Source organism: Thalassophryne amazonica, chromosome 15, assembly GCF_902500255.1.
Source record: "Thalassophryne amazonica chromosome 15, fThaAma1.1, whole genome shotgun sequence".
NCBI lineage: Eukaryota > Metazoa > Chordata > Actinopteri > Batrachoidiformes > Batrachoididae > Thalassophryne > Thalassophryne amazonica.
Window position 1 is genome coordinate 19,439,269 of NC_047117.1, and position 18,250 is coordinate 19,457,518.

The window sequence follows — 18,250 nt, forward strand, 5'->3', positions numbered from 1 at the left end:
AGAGGGCTCGGACATGGTGACTTTTCTAAATAACCTGTTGAAAAACGAGCTTGATTTCCCCTCTGATCAACAATTGGGAATAGAAAGAGCACACCGAGCTTTAACAGCGAAACCTGATGGCCAAGCGAAGCCCAGATCTATCATCGTAAAATTGTGAGCTATAGGATCAAAGAGAAATTTGTACGAAGATCCGGGCTAAAGAAGGAATCTTTTGTGACGGTGGTTCGTTTTTTTTTTTTGGATCACGACTATCCCATTGAAGTGCTCAGGAAGCGGAACGAATACAAGGAGGCTAAAAAGATTCTTAAAGAGCACCAGATAAAGTTTCAAACTCCATACCCAGCAAAGTTGAAGGTTTTCTACCGAGATGCTACACGGCTGTATAAGGATGCAGTTGAAGCAACCCGAGACATGGCCGCACGAGGGCTCCCAGTCACCATGTTGAAAACAACGACTACACCGGACCAAGGGAGCTGGAGCTGCTATCTACATTGGCGCAAAGCACGCGGACAGCACAGAGGCCAGGACCACGGAGAGTCTACACAAGACAGTCATCACGCCCGCCTCAAGGAAAGACTTCAGGTGTTTAGGAGAGAAGTGGACGCTTAATGGTATCCTTAATTTTTTTTTATATTTGGTGGGTTTATTTGTACTTTTTATATGTATGATGGTTGACAGGTTGACAAGAAGATATCATTAGGGCTCTCCCTCACGCACGAGGTGTGATCCTCCCCTAATTGGTCCTTAACACCGCAGGACCATACAGGGCTTATTTACATGAGCCCCTACCTTGGAAGGACCTTTTTTATTTTTGGTGTAATTGTTCAATTTGTTCCAGGTTCTTTTGTTGTTTGTTCAATGAGAGAGCGTCCGCTTGTGCACCATTTTAATTTAAATGAAAGTAAATGTTATCTCTATAGGTTTTTATTTTATTTAATTTTAGATAAGACACCATGAACATACAAGATATTAGAATAGTTACATTTAATGTTAAAGGGATCTCAAATCCAATTAAAAGGACTAAAATACTATCAAAAGTAAAAAAAGATAATGCCCAAATTGTAATGTTACAAGAAACTCATCTTTCTACAGTAGAACATGAAAAATTAAAAAGAATGGGTTACACAAGAATATATTTTTCATCTTATAAAAACGGCCGAAGAAGAGGGGCGGCGATATTAATTTCACAGAAAATACCTTTCATTTACGTGTCTGAGGAAACTGATAAAGATCGATATATATAGTAGTTTCGGGTAAGATCATTGATGTGATAAGTTTTTGTAATATTTATGCCCCCCCTGGAAGTAATTTCTCTTTTTATAGGAAGGTCTTTTATTTGATAATTGGTGCTCCAGGAATAATAATCAGTGGTGGCGATTTGAACCTACGTCTTAATTCCAATTTAGATTCATCTAAAATCTCAGCTAATACATATTGTCTAAAAAAGTAAACAATTTGCTGTTTGAATTTGGAATAATTGATTTTTGGAGAGATTTTTACCCTTGGGGTCATGATTATACATTTTATTCACATCCTCATGACACATACTCGCGTATAGATTATTTTTTATCTTTAAGAGGGACCGTCATAGAATTAACAGTTGTGATACAGGCTCATATCGATTTAATCTGATCATGCTCCAGTCAGTGTACAATACAGATTGATCAAACTTTGCGTAATACACTTTGGAGATTTAATACAAGTACTTTGAATAATCCATTATTGTGGCTAACATGAGAAAGGAGATAAACAATTTTAGAAATTAATGATACTGGGGATGTAGATTCAACTATAGTTTGGGATGCCTTGAAAGCAGTAATTCGGGGGAAATTATATCCCGGTGCCCCCACAATAAAAAGGAAAAACAATTAAAACGTCTAAACTTGGATAGAAAATTAAAAGAGTTAGAAATTGAGCATAAAAAGAAACAATCCCCAAGTATATTGGAAGAGATTAAAAAATAAGAAACGAAATAAACTTATTATATACTCAGGAAATTGAAAAAAAGTTAGTTTTTATGAAACAAAAATATTATGAGGTGGGCCCTATGGCATCAAAAATCCTTGCTAGAAGGCTACAAAAAGAAAGGGCAGATAATACAATATATAAAATAAAAGATTTAGACTCTGGTCTTCTATTGCATAAACAAGAAGAAATACAAAAAGCATTTGAGAAATTTTATAAAAGCCTATATACACAACTACCTTTAGGGACAGATTCACAAATTGAGGATTCTTATTCTAGCTAAACGTCTGGAGAAGATGCTTCCACATCTCATACATACGGATCAGATGGGTTTTATTTCACAACGTCAAACTCACGATAACATTAGACGGTCCCTACATATCATGCACCACATCCATCAAAACAATATAGAGGCTCTTTTGGTGAGCCTCGACACTGAGAAGGCATTTGACTCAGTTAGTTGGGCATTTTTGTATAAAGTTCTGAAACGATTAGGGATACATAATAATTTTATTCAAGTAATTCGCACACTGTATGATAAACCCTCGGCCCGGGTTAAAATTAATGGACACTTCACGGAGTCTATCACACTACAGCGCGGCTCGCGCCAAGGCTGTCCAGTATCACCGCTATTATTCTCACTATATATTGAACCACTTGCTCAATGCATCAGACAATCAGAGAAAATAAGAGGAATTACTATTGGTGACCAGGAACAAAAAGTTGCGTTATATGCAGATGATGTATTGGTATATCTCTCTGAACCCAGTGTTACTCTTCCGGAACTAATGAACATTCTGCTGAAATTTGGAAATTACTCGGGATATAAATTGAATATACAAAAGACCCAAGTTTTAACATTTAATTTTTCTCCACCTAAACATTTATGTGAAAAATTCCCATTAAAATGGGAACTGCAATCTATAAAGTATTTGGGTATCCTCTTACCAAAAGACCTTTCAGTTCTCAAAGAAATTAATTATACCCCTCTAATGTCCAAAATGAAAGAAGATTTAACAAGATGGAATGCTATTTCTTTTCTTAGTTTTAGTCATAGAATTGATGCTATAAAGATGAATATGCTTCCACTTTTTCTTTTTTTATTTCAAGCACTCGCAGTGGAAATTACCCAGAAAGAATTTTCAGAAATTGATCAAATAATTTCCAGATTTATTTGGCAGGGTAAAAGCCACGTATTAAATATAAAACACTACAGCTATCAAAAAGAGAGGGAGGATTCGCTTTACCATATTTTAAAGGATACTTTTTTGCCGCTCAGATTAAACCACTTACTAACGTGCTCATCGAAATTTAAGGCTAGATGGAAAGATATTGAATTGTCAATAACAGACCTTCCAATCCAGATATTGGCTAATAAAAACTTAGGTAAATATATAGACTTGTGCAAAAATCCATGGATTGCAACTCAATTAAAAATATGGGGAAAAGTAAAAGAATTGTTTAAACTAGATGATAAAATTCAGAGAATCCATTGGTGTGCGACTGATCTCGACTTCAAACCCAATATGTTGGACTATACGTTTAAACAGTGGATCTCTAAGGGTATTACAACCTTTTACTCACTTACTCATAACGGAAAAATGAAGGATTTTGACAGTTTAAAGGGAGAATTTCAATTACAACACTGACTTTTTTTTTGGTACCTCCAACTACGACATTACTTTCAACAGAATATTATTAATAAAACCGACATTAACGATCCAATTTTAGTCATTTTCTTGAAGGCGTATAAAAATAATTTGATTAAAGGAGCAATAGGAACACTTTACAAAGGTCTACTGTCAAAAATGAGTCACTCCACAAAATATATTAAGGATAAATGGGAAGGAGAGGGTTCTCTTTCAATAACAGATGAAGATTGGCTTGATATATGTGAATTGCAATGGAGGTGTACCAATTCTCATAAATGGCGTGAATTTAGCTGGAAGTGTCTTATGCATTTTTTTGTTACTCCAAAGCAAAAGGCACATTTTGATGGAGGAGCAGCAGAATGTTGGAGATGCTGTGGGGAGCAGAAGGCAGGTCACTGGCATATATTTTGGGAATGTCCAAAACTGAAATCCTACTGGGTTGAAATTCAGGATATTTTAATATCCATTTTTAGTGAAAATATTTTATTGCAATTTCCTATTTTATTTCTGGGAAAGACCGAGATTCATTTTAGAAAATCATTTTCTGGTTTTAATAACAGCAGCCAAAAAAGCAATAACAAAACGCTGGCTCCTGCCTGAGCCCCCTACAGTGTCAGAGTGGATAAATATTGTGAATGGGATTTATGTCATGGAATCAGTTACATTTGCAATTAGACTTAAAAAGAAAGTTTTTATCAAACTATGGAAACAGTGGGTCCAATTTGTTAAACCTCTCCGCCCAGATTTCACGGAAGTAACCGGTGCTTGAGAGACTAAAACAGAACTGCATCCCTTTTATGTAATGGTGTCTAATTCTTATTCTGTGTCTCTTTCACTCATTTTAATGGTTGGCTTTATTAATCTTGTACAACATGCGATGGCCTTCTCTCTCATTTTGTTGTGTTCTTTCTTTGTTCTTTCTTTATTATTCTTTTTCAGAAAAATAAGAGTGGACTCTTGTAATGATCCAATCTGTAATCGACTCCCTCTGTTTTGTTTTCCACTCTTTGAAAATAAAGAATTAAAAAAAAAAAGAAAGTGGAAGAAACACAAGATAACTGTCAATCTCCCTCGGTCTGGGATTCCATGCAAGATCTCACTTTGTGGGGTAAGGATGATTCTGAGAAAGCTCAGAACTACACAGGAGGACCTGGTCAGTGACCTGAAGAGAGCTGGGACCACAGTCAGAAAGATTACATTAGTAACACATGATGCTGTCATGGTTTAAAATCCTGCAGGGCAGCAAGGTCCCCCTGCTCAAGCCAACACATGTCCAGGCCCATTTGAAGCTCACCAGTGACCATCTGGATGATCCAGAGGAGGCATGGGAGAAGATATAGAGCACAATAGAGCTTTTTGGAATCAACTCCACTTACCATGTTTAGAGGATGAGAACAACCCCAAGAAAACCATCCCAACCGTGAAGCATTGGGGTGGAAACATCATACTCTGGGGGTGCTCTTCTGCAAAGGGGACAGGACGACTGCACCGTATTGAAGGGAGGATGGATGGGGTCATGTATTGCGAGATTTTGGCAAACAACCTCCTTCCCTCAGTAAGAGCATTGAAGATGGGTCATGGCTGGGTCTTCCAGCATGACAATGACCCCAAACACACAGCCAGGGCAACTAAGGAGGGGCTCCGTAAGAAGCATTTCAAGGTCCTGGAGTGGTCTGGCCAGTCTCCAGACCTGAACTCAATAGAAAATCTTTGGAGGGAGCTGAAACTCCAAACCTGAAAGATCTAGAGAAGATCTGTATGGAGGAGTGGACCACCTGCTGCAGTGTGTGCAAACCTGGTGAAAAACTACAGGAAACATTTAACCTCTTTAATTGCAAACAAAGGCTACTGTACCAAATGTTAACATTGATTTTCACAGGTGTTCAAATACTTATTTGCAGCAGCAACATACAAATAAATCATTTAAAAAAATGATACATTGTGATTTCCGGATTTTTTTTTTTTGATTATGTCTCTCACAGTGGACATGCACCTAAGATGAAAATTTCAGACCCCTCCATGATTTCTAAGTGGGAGAACTTGCAGGGTGTTCAAATACTTATTTTCCTCACTGTATGTGGCCCTGCGACAGACTGGCGTTCTGTCCAGGGTGTAGTCCTCCTCATGCCCTATGACTGCTGGGATAAGCTCCAGCCCCCCATGACACTTAAGCCCTGGTAACACCGAATAATGAAGGGCGAACAGTGAGCCACGTAGCATGTTTTTTTTTTTTTTTTTTTTGGTACGAGTCCAGTTATTCAACAATCATGGGAGAATAGTGGCTCTGAGAGGCTCTTGGAGGCAGAATATTCAGCTTACAAGGCTCATCTCTGAGTGTGGCGCTAATTTCAAGAAGTTCAAAATGTAGCAACAACAGTGTGGGGCAGTTTGTGTACGAGGTACTATGATGACAAACGAGGATTTTAGAGGTATGTTTGTAGTGAGGACGAGGCTGTTAAAAGCCCATTATCCAAGCGTCTGGAGGCTGCAAGGACAGGACAGGCTATTTTGGCTCAGCCCTCTTATGCACTACAATCCCACCTGCTTTGTGCGCCAGGCGCTGTATATAAAATAATGATTTTGTGGCGGCTTAATCATTTTCTGTCAGAGCTTGGATGTTGAAAACAGCTCTAATTGCTTCTGGAATCACGGAGGACTGTTTCATCTGGACCATTTTTTTTTCACTCTGTGTCGTGCGCTGAAATGGAGAACATATTTGGAACAGCTTAAAAAGTGAGTCTTTGTAATGGTTTTAATGTAATGGCTTGGTAAAACAGTTGCATGCTCATTCCTTCTTTATAAGCAGCTGTAAAACTATGTTTATGATAGATTTAACATCTTGTTATAATGGATCAGATGAGCTCTCCTGTGTGTGTGCACTGACACAAAGACTCACTCAAGACTAGCATTTACACAGAACACGAGCAGGCAAAAGAGTGATTTTGCAGACAATAACGGATTACCGGTGACCCGTGGGTGGCGGCAGAAATAAAGCCAGCGAGAAGAAGCGCATCTAATGACCTGGAACACAGGTGAACTGCAGCCTGGCGCACGGATGCACACAGAGGCTGGACTGTGCAGGAGTGTCTTTGTTTTTGACTGCATTTATAAAATGTAACGTCTTGAATGGATGGTGTGAATTGAAAACCTACACTTTAAAGGGACCAAGTGTGGGAGGGTTGGACCAAACCCATGCCTAAATGTGCACCAACGTCACGTTATATGGCACTACATGGGTCATATGTGGCTTGATGTGGATCATATTCTGCAACACGAGCCATTCGGGGCTGGATGGGGCTGAAATGAGAGGTCAGTCGTGGCTCTATTATTAACAACAAATCTCATCCTCTACACGACACTGTGGTTGCTCAGAAAAGCAACCGTAGTGACAGACTCCTCTCCATGAGATGCAGGACTGAGAGGTATAGATCATTTGTCCTGGCCGCCATGAGACTGTTTAATGCCTCTTGTTAATGTATTTTTACTTCTAATGTGTTTTTATATTTGTCTTATTTATTGAATATATATATATTAGGGCTGGGCAACGTTAACGCGCTAACGTTGCGTTAATTATTGAGGTCATTATCGCTGACAATTTTGTTCCTCCCCTTAATGCTGCGGTTCTTTTTTTTTTTTTTTTTTTTTTTTTGCCTTTTATGACTGTTGCTCATTGCCTTTTATTTTGAAAGCGTCAGTCGGGGGCGAGCTTATGCTGCTGCTTCCTGCTGATAGCTGAGTTCACACAGACAATGACACGAGGATTGAGAAAAGTACAGGCTATGCAATGCACAACAAAACAAAATGCAGAAAGACGCCGAACTTTTAATCACACAAAGTCATTGAGTTAATGCGATTAAGATTTTTTATGTTTGCCCAGCCCTAATACGTATATATGTGTATATATATATATATATATATATATATATATATGAATCCATTCAATATTTATTGAATGGATGTATTGTGTATGTATGCATGCTCTCAGACAGATAAATTTCCCCTGAAAGGGGATGAATAAATACTATATCTGTCTATCTATTTATCTGATTAGAGGCTGATACCTGGCACATGTGAGGTACTTAGAGGCTTCTTCATAGCGGATACGTGATAGATTTATACATGGATCATTATTCAAACAATCACTGAAATTTCTGGCAAATCCATACGTGACTCATTATTCATGGCTTATTCGGTGGGACTGAGGCTTTAATTGGAGTAAGTGGTTGAAGGTGAGTGAGTGACCACTATAATTTTATTCCTTAGCATTTAGATAAGCTAGTAATAATATATTGTGAAGTTTGATCACATGATCAAAATTCATGCTATTTGGAAACAGTTTAGAATTTTAGCCCCTGAGAGGGAGAAATTCAAGGGCTAAGATGCTATGACCAACATCTGGTAGATTTGGAAGTGATTTACAAGAAATCTTATGAATGTTAACGTAAGATGGGTCGCAGGTAATCTCAAAACCTCATGCATGCGCACAGGCGCTTCCTCCTGTAGTGAGTCTGCATGATGCCAATGAAGGAAAAGACTATATTCATGGTAGAATTTCCCCCCAGATAAATATGGCCTCTTAATTAAAATGAGCTGTAATTTAGAATTTAGCAACACGTTACAAAAATAAAGCTCCATTATAATGCTTGGATTTTGGTACAAACTAAATGATCTCAGTTTTGTGACATTTGAAAGGCCCTATAGCTTTAATGTTATAAAATAACACCTTTGAAAAGGTAATTGTTAAAATAGTGAGAGATTAATTTCATTTATGAAAAAAAGGAAGTCTATGAATGAAATTAGACCTTTTTATGATGAACAAAAATGTGATTATTTACATGACTGGCCAATGCACAATTTCCCAAAGACAGAAATGGGAGATAATGATCAGTGACTGTGGACTTGATCATCGTCAAAGTGATGCTAAATGCGGGTGGCTCCGCTGCAGTACCATGTGTTGACATTTCAATGATCCTGACCCCCTCAGGCTGTTACAGTTTCCATGTGTCCAGTTCTGTTGCAGGTATCCTGCTGACCCTGCCGCGTTACCCACTTTAATGCGGCTCTTTGCTGCAAAAGTAAGGCAAAGTTTGGTGCATGGGGCAACTGAATGTACTTTTTTTTATGTTGAGTAATTTTGTTGTGAAAGGGAATTGAGCTTCATGGTGGAGATAAACAGAAGGACTTGAAGTGAAGAGTGGTGTTGACTTGTGGCTTAACCTAAGTGGATATTTTACCAATAATAAGGCCAAGAAACTACAATTTAAAATTCCCCATTGTGATGGAACAGAATGAACCCAGGGCTGCCAGTGTTATGCAATAAGTGCACAATTGAGGAAGGCCCATACTTCACACTATTAGACTGTGTACACAACTCACAAATTGGGAAGATGTACTCAAAGAAATCAGTGTCATAATAGGTCAAACAGTAAACATCTCTCCCATCCTTCAGATATTCATTTAATCAACTGAAACTTCTTAAAATCCTGCTTTTCTGTGCTAGGAGATGTATTTTGTTTAAAGTGGGTGTCAGAGGAACACCCTCCTCCCCTCAGCATTTCATAGTGGATAATGAGTGAAATGGATTTCATGCCCCTTGAAGCCCTTAGCTTTTACTTGACAGGAATCTTGCCTGCCAAGTCAAAGCCTGAAGCCCATTTACAACCTCCTTGGGACCTGACCGTCATCTAACAATAACACAAGGGCTGTATGGGCTGGTTTGGGAAGAACAGATGCTTTACTGTCTGTCATTTATGTCTGTATAAGCATAACAATGGATACCGCAGGTGTATCCTTGGCAGCCCAAGTAAAACCATGAGTTGTTACATGATTTTTTTTTTTTATCTTGAAGAAAAAAAAAATCATGTAACAACTCATGGTCTTACTATATATACAGTTGTGAGCAGCACAGTGGCTTAGTGGTTAGCACTGAAGCTGGACAACGGTTAAACGATGTCTACGAAAGTCAGTGTAAGTCCAGATTTCTTCTTTCGTTTTGGTTTTGGTGTCCTTCGTTAGTGCTGTGTGACCAGGGCTTTAATCAGTCAAATCACCTGCTGGAGTCAGTGGCTGTAAAGAAAACCTGCACCCTCTTGGCCCTTGCTGGATTGTCTTTGGACACCAATGGTCTAGACTGTCTCGTTTCAGAACGGTTTGTTCCAGCCTCTGTGGTGTCTGAACGGCTGAAGCCTGAACAGTTTTGTGGTCACAGTCCTGAGAAGGGTTGCAGACTCTGAATTCTTCTTACCACAGAAAAGTCTTATACTGAACACTTTTGTTTTTGCTCCCATTTTTCAAGAGCTCAACTCAAAGATCTAAAACATTTTCTATATACACAAAAGACATGTTTTTCTCAAATATTGTTCACACATCTGTGTTAGGTAGCACTTCTCGTTTGCCGAGATAATCTGGTAATCCGTCCCACCTCACAGGTGTGGCATATCAAGATGCTGAATAAACAGCATGATTATTGCACAGGTGTGCCTTAGGCTGGTCACAAAAAAAGGCCACTCTGAAATGTGCAGTTTTGCTTTATTGGGGGGAGGGGGTCCTGGGGGTGTCGGAAAACCAGTCCATATCTAGTGTGACCACCAATTGCCTCACGTAGTGCAACACATCTCCTTCACATAGAGTTGATCAGGTTGTTGACTGTGGACCTGTGGAGTGTTGGTCCACTCCTCTTCAATGGCTGTGTGAAGTTGGTGGATATTGGCAGGAACTGGAACATGCATCCCAAACATGCTCAATGGGTGATCAAAATTATAATTTACTCTTTGTACAGGTTGAAAAACACCACTGTTCAAAATCACAGTTAAATATGGTCTACGCACAAATGTTGTTTAAACATCTACAACTTCAACTTATTTAAACTTATTTTCATTTATATAGCACTAAATCACAACAGAGTTGCCTCTAGGTGCTTCACACAAGTAAGGTCTAACCTTACTAACCCCCAAAGCAACAGTGGTAAGGAAAAACTCCCTCTGAGGAAGAAACCTCAAGCAGACCAGACTCTAAGGGGTGACCCTGTGCTTGGGCCATGCTACAGACATAAATTACAGAACAATTCACAAAACAAATCTATAGGAAATGCTGTTGATGCACAGGACAGGAGGGTTTCCAGCACAAATACAGTTCCCATCTCTGGATGGAGCTGCACCAGATCTGTGAGCCAGCGTCATGGCAGGCAATAGATGTGAGTCTTAACATTATCCAAGAAAGGTCCCCATATTACAAGTAGATATTGAAAAAACATTCACTTTTGAACCATTTTTGAACCTTTTTCAACGGTGGGTGTAGACTTTTTTTTTTAAAACATCTCTTCATTGTAAAAATGCTTACTGGCTAAGCGTCACAGCTAGTAGGCGTTTCAAGTCCTGCATCCACATCACAGCTTTCCCTTTGTGATTATGAACAGAAGTATCCATTTTCATCACCTGCTGTCACTTTCTCTCTGACTCTTCATGGTCACACTTCTCCAAAACGGGATGAACTTGTGTAGCTTTCTCCGTGAGACACTCCGGCTCCTGGTGTACTGCGGGGACCAGCCCTAACAGGAAGTCACTTTTTCAGCTGTGGGACTGTCATGTTCCTGAAATTTTTGCTCTGGTCATGATGACTTGGAGATAATGCATGCGGTGGTGACGGTAAACAAACACTAAAAATAATTACAAAATGTCCTGCTAAGAGAAAATAGTCACTGTATTAATGCTACTGGAAATTCCTTTATCAGCTAAAAAAAATAAGAATCAGATGTTGACGACAAAATGCATTTTGGGTCTAGTTTTTTTTCCTGTATGTGGTAGGGAGAATTGCAAGTCAAGGATGCTGAAAATGGGGGTGCTGAGGGGGCAACAGCACCCACTCCTGGCTGGGGGTGTAGCTGCAAAGCAAAACATTTCCTGAACATATTTAAAAAATATATACATTTTCTACTACAGTAAATGGACTGCATTTATATAGCCCTTTTCCATCTGCATTAGACACTCAAAGCACTTTACAAATAATGCTGTCAGGGTTTAGGTTTTGTTTTATTGTTTGCTCTGCTTAGGTTATGTTTTGTGATTTCTTTTGTGGGGTTTTTCTGCTTGGCCTTGGTCTGTCCCTTTCTCTCATCTGTCTCTCCTGGTGGTGGGCAGGGCACACTGTTGGGCCACACCCCTATTCTGGTGGTTTCCACACACCTGCTTCTAATTGGTAGCTCATCACCAGGGTGTATATTAGTTTTCGCGGGTTGCACGGTTTACTCGCCAGTTTGTTGTGCTTTATGCCTTTGCTTCATAGCCTATCTTGTAAGTTTTTCTCGACCTGTTTTTCTCGCTGTGTTTTTGACTGCCTGATTGTTTATTGGACCACGCCCTTGCGTAATGTTTCTGACACTGTTGCTGATTTTTGACTGCCTTTCTGTGTACCAGACCCTGCTGTTGTTTCAGTAAAACCTTATCGCCAATCACATCTGTGTCTGAGCTCTGCATTTGTGTCCAGCCATCCGGTACCACTGGTCTGATAATGCCTCACATTCACCCCGATGTGAGGGTGCTGCCATGCAAGGTGCTTACTATACACCAGGAGTGTAAAAATTAACAAGTGTAGTATCAAAATACTACAGTATTTTAGAACATTCAGTATATTTTCCAAGTCATCTGTCTGATGCACAAAATGCAAAGTTCTACATGTAGTTGTGAACTGAAAGGAACATGTATTTGTGATGGTAACCATGGGTTAGCTATATCTCAAAAAAGACCCTCACATGTATTTTATTTGCTTCTTGGCATCATGCTGGCACTTTATATTATGACTGGTTTGCTGTATTATGCAGTTTTGACTAACAGCAAGTTGTAATTCAAATTTTCTGTCTGTTGTTGTGTATAATAATTTAAAACGGGTTGTTTTTGGCAATTCAAATTAATACAAAAATCATGAATGTTGTGCTGCTGTACATTTAATATGATATTGTACACAGTAGTACAGCTTTTCCCACAACACCCCCAACTCTACCTTCCAGTGCCCTTGCTTGGAGCTGAAATTCTTTCTTCCTTTTTAAGAAAATCTTCTGTTTCACCGGAAGCTGTGACTGGTGGTGCAACGGACAAATTTTGCACTTTGCACAATTTCTGAAATCTCAACCACAGAGTTCTTCAAAGTTGCCACGGGTGTTGTGGGGACTTCCCTCACCCATCTCTGATTCTTTCCTGGACTCCCCCACTCAGTGTTTCTGAGTGGGGGAGTCCAGGAAGGACTGCCTACTAGAATCAGATTTACTGCAGTACCACACTGTTTGTGTTTCTTTATTGTTAATATAAATGAAGTCCAAGACATACTCACTGGTTTGGGAAACTATATTATAACAGGTAAGTGGTGTGGTGTGTGTGTGTGTGTGTGTGTGTGTGTGTGTGTGTGTGTGTGTGTGTGTGTGTTTGGCTTCAATCACGTAAAAACCGGGGGGAGTTGACATTTGCCATTTGGTATGCTTATATATTTTGGGTCAAGGATGATCACTGTGAAAATGGAAAGCTGATAGGACAAATATTTTTGGAGAAATTAGCAAATTTATCTAACCAATAAACAATGGATGTTGTGCTGCAGTTCACTGTGGGAGTTTGGGGTTTTATGGTTTTAAATGTTGTGGTTCATGTCAGTTTAACAGTGTTGTTATTGTCATTGATTTATTGTGATTTTGTAGTTTAACTGGTTTAGTCACTTTAGTTATGTTGCCGTTACCATGAGTGAGTTTACTCTCATGTTGCTTACACCAGGAGTGAAATATGCATTGTGTTGGAGCTTCATCCTGTTTGTGTCTAAAATTAGATGCACAGCTGACATTTGCCAAATTCCAGTGAAGTTGGGACGTTGTGTAAAATGTAAATTAAAAATAGAATACAATGATTTGCAAATCCTCTTCAATCTATATTCAATTGAATACACCACAAAGACAAGATATTTAATGTTCAAGCTGATAAACTTTATTGTTTTTGTGTAAATATTTGCTCATTTTGAAATAGATGTCTGCAACACGTTTCAAAAAAACTGGGACAGTGGTATGTTTACCACTGTGTTACATCACCTTTCCTTCAACAACACTCTATAAGCATTTGGGAATTGAGGACACTAATTGTGAGTGTCATGATTGGGTATAAAAGGAGCATCCCCAAAAAGCTCAGCCGTTCACAAGCAAAGATGGGGTGAGGATCACCACATTGTGAACAACTGCATGAAAAAAATAGTCCAACAGTTTAAGAACAATGTTTCTCGACGTTCAATTGCAAGGAATTTAGGGATTTCATCATCTACAGTCCATAATATAATCAGAAGATTCAGAGAATCTGGAGAACTTTTGACACATAAACAGCAAGGCCGAAAACCAACATTGAATGCCCGTGACCTTTGATCCCTCAGGTGGCACTGCATTAAAAACCGACATCATTGTGTAAAGGATCTTATCGCGTGGACTCAGGAACGCTTAAGAAAACCATTGTCAGTTAACACAGTTCGTCGCTATGTCTACAAGTGCAAGTTAAAACTCTACCATACAAAGCGAAAGCCATACATCAACAACATGCAGAAACACCGCAGCCTTCTCTGGACCTGAGCTCATTTGAAATGGACAAATGCAAAGTGGAAAAGTGTGCTGTGGTCTGATGAGTCCACATTTCAAATTGTTTTTGGAAATCATGGCTGTCGTGTGCTCCGGACAAAAGAGGAAAAAGACCATCCAGATTGTTACCAGCGCAAAGTTCAAAAGCCAGCATCTGTGATGGTATGGGGGTGTGTTAGTGCCCATTACATGGGCAACTTACATATCTGTGATGGCACCTTCAATGCTGAAAGGTACATCCAGGTTTTGGAGCAACACATGCTGCCTTCCAAGCAACGACTTTTTCAGGGACATCCCTGCTTATTTCAGCAAGACAATGCCAAGCCACATTCTGCACGTGTTACAACAGTGTGGCTTCGTAGTAAAAGAGTGCAGGTACTAGACTGGCCTGCCTGCAGTCCAGACCTGTCGCCCATTGAAAATGTGTGGCGCATTATGAAGCGCAAAATACGACAATGGAGACCCCGGACTGTTGAACAACTGAAGTCGTACATCAAGCAAGAATGGGAAAGAATTCCACCTACAGAGCTTCAACAATTAGTGTCCTCAGTTCCCAAATGCTTATTGAGTGCTGTTAGAAGGAAAGGTGATGTAACACAGTGGTAAACATACCACTGTCTCAGCTTTTTTGAAACATGTTGCAGGCATCCATTTCAAAATGAGCAAATCTTTGCACAAAAACAATAAAGTTTATTGGTTTAAACATTAAATATCTTGTCTTTGTGGTGTATTCAATTGAATATAGGTTGACGAGGATTTGCAAATCATTGTATTCTGTTTTACATTTCACACAACGTCCCAACTTCATTGGATTTGGGATTGTATTTTGGGTCAAGGATGAAATCCTCCAAAACTGAACACTGATAAGAGTAATAGTTTTGGAGAAGCCATGAATATTAACTAATGTTGCTAATTACATTTTGGACTCACGCCTTTCCAGCAGGGAGCAGTAAATCGTCTTTATATTAAAAGTGTGAGTGTGTGATTTTATTTAGTAAGTTCAATGTTAATGTAGTGTAAGAAAGTGAAAACACTTATTTCCATTGTAGTCCATTTAAAAATCAAATGACAAATAGAAGTAATAATAGTAAAATAATAATAGTTTGTGTATATGTTAACAGCAACCTAAACATTTATTACAATTTATAAATACACTAAGAGAGTAAATTAACATGAAAAATGACATAATTAACAGGAAATTTAAGTGTTGCATTCCTCTTCTAAAAATTGTTGAGGTCTAAGGTTATAAAAATATTCTGGACTCGCACGCCATTTCACATCATTGCTTAATTTATTTCCATCCTTGAAAAATGTTAGGTACCTATTTTACAAACACTACCGAACCTATAGCCCATGGATCCCCACAGACAACACGCTAGTCTTCCTGATGAATCCCCTGACTTGTCTGAAGAAATGTAGCTGTAAAAGTGATAATCTGTATTCAGTTATCCTCATACTTACTTTGTCCAATTACTTATGACCTCTGAAAATGGAGGCACTATGTGTATAAATGGCTGTAATTCCTAAGTGGCTAATGCAATATTGTTGTTTAACCTCCTTGAATGGAAGATGGTTACTGTCCAAATACTTATGGACCTGACGGTGTGCGAATACGTTTTCGCCTCCATGAACAAACAGCCGTTAGTGTTTGCTTTAAATTGGCTATTTTCCGATTATTCCAATGATCCTTGTGACCTACGACAGTCTGGACTCGGATTCCACCCTCACCACGTGCACACACACATCAAGTATAAATATGTGTAATTTATTGTTTTTTGGACGCTGTGCGTGTTATTCATGTACACGTGTTATTTACTCAACATGATGGAAGAGCTGAGCAGGATTTGATGGGTCTCTGAGCAGTCCTGTCCTGTCCGTGTGCACACAGTGTGCAATCTGATTAGCAGCGCACTTGTCAGAGGAGGAGATTGAGGTTAGTCTCGAAACCCTAATCTCCATGATCCTGACTCCGCCCCTCCTGTGGAGGAACATATTTTCTTCTGTCTCCTTGTTTACTTGTTTGCCTCCTCCTTTAAACTCTTCCTTTTCTTTCTCAGCAGGAGGCTCAAGGGGGAGATGTGCACTGCTGCGTAGTTTTCCAGTTGTCATGACGACCTCACACTCCACCGTCTCCATCCCTGTCTTCTTGTTGCCGTGATGACCTGATGCCGCTCCGTCTCCGTTCCCCTTCATGATCCAGCTCGGGCCAGTAAAGGAGAGTCATCCTGCAGCTGCGCCTTCTGTCCCTTGGAGGAGGCAGCGGGTGGGACAACAGACCGCGCATGGGGACACGAGTCTGTGACACCACAGCATGATGGGAATGCAGTAGGAGTAACACCAGAGGATTGCCTGGAAACGGCAGCATGCCGGTGCAGCAGATTGCTGTGCTACCGGCCAGAGAGACCGCCAGCAACGGCAAGAGCACTCCTCACTCCAAAGACAAGAACGAGGTGAGTTTGTGACTCCTTCACTGTGCATTCTCCAGCCACCTCCGATATTTGCGTCAGTGGATCTTTTATTAAAATCGCTCTTAAACAGCAGAGATTCAAGAGATGAAAGATTCTGGAGAAGATTCTGCAACACCTGATTGATGAAGTGTAGATGTACAACCCCAATTCCAGTGAAGTTGGGACGTTGTGTAAAATATAAATAAAAACAATACAATGATTTGCAAATCCTCTTCAACCTATATTCAATTGAATACACCCCAAAGACAAGATATTTAATGTTTAAACCAATAAACTTTATTGTTTTTGTGCAAATATTTGCTCATTTTGAAATGGATGCCTGCAACATGTTTCAAAAAAATCTGAGACAGTGGTATATTTATCACTGTGTTACATCATCTTTCCTTCTAACAACATTCAATAAGCATTTGGGAACTGAGGACACTCATGACTGGGTATAACAGGAGCATCCCTAAAAGTCTCAGCCGTTCACAAGCAAAGACGGGGCAAGGATCACCACTTTGTGAACAACTGCATGAAAAAAAGTCCAACAGTTTAACAACATTTCTCAACGTTCAACTGCAAGGAATTTAGGGATTCCATCATCTACAGTTGATAATATAGTCAGAAGATTCAGAGAATCTGGAGAACTTTCTACATGTAAGCGGCAAGGCCGAAAATCAACATTGAATGCCCGTGACCTTCGATCCCTTAGGCGGCACTGCATTAAAAACCCACATCATTGTGTAAAGGACCTTACCACATGGACTCAGGAACACTTCAGAAAGCCATTGTCAGTTTAACACAGTTTGTCACTACATCTACAAGTGCAAGTTAAAACTCTACCATGCAAAGCGAAAGCCATACATCAACAACATCCAGAAACGCCACCACCTTCTCTGGGCCCGAGCTCATTTGAAATGGACAGACGCAAAGTGGAAAAGTGTGCTGTGGTCTGATGAGTCCACATTTCAAATTGTTTTTGGAAATCATGGACGTCATGTCCTCCGGACAAAAGAGGAAAAAGACCATCCAGATTGTTACCAGCGCAAAGTTCAAAATCCTGCATCTGTGATGGTATGGGGGTGTGTTAATGTGCATGACATGGGCAACTTACACATCTGTGATGGTACCATCAATGCTGAAAGGTACATCCAGGTTTTGGAGCAACACATGCTAGCATCCAAGCAACGTCTTTTTCAGGGACGTCCCTGCTTATTTCAGCAAGACAATGCCAAGCCACATTCTGCACATGTTACAACAGCGTGGCTTCATAGTAAAAGAGTGTGGGTACTGCCTGCAGTCCAGATCTGTCGCCCATTGAAAATATGTGGCGCATTATGAAGCGCAAAATATGACAGCGGAGACCCCGGACGTTGAACAACTGAAGTTGTACATCAAGCAACAGTGGGAAAGAATTCCACCTACAAGGCTTTAACAATTAGTGTCCTCGGTTACCAAACGCTTATTGAGTGTTGTTAGAAGGAAAGGTGCTGTAACACAGTGGTAAACATACCACTGTCCCAGCTTTTTTGAAACATGTTGCAGGCATCCATTTCAAAATGAGCAAATATTTGCACAAAAACAATAAAGCT

General features: G+C 39.7%; 1 protein-coding gene across 3 annotated transcripts in view; it reads left to right on the top strand.

Annotated features, from left to right (window-relative positions):
- march1 (membrane-associated ring finger (C3HC4) 1) overlaps window positions 1–18,250 on the top strand; it is an 88,509-nt gene that overhangs the window by 48,220 nt on the left and 22,039 nt on the right. The window contains exon 2 of one of the 3 annotated variants that reach the window (XM_034187445.1): window positions 16,266–16,658. In XM_034187445.1, coding sequence (XP_034043336.1) covers window positions 16,572–16,658 — 87 coding nt within the window. In that variant the 5' untranslated portion in view covers window positions 16,266–16,571. Of the gene's footprint in view, window positions 1–16,176; window positions 16,659–18,250 lie in introns of those variants that run through there. The other 2 variants (XM_034187444.1, XM_034187446.1) reach the window with 2 other exon arrangements.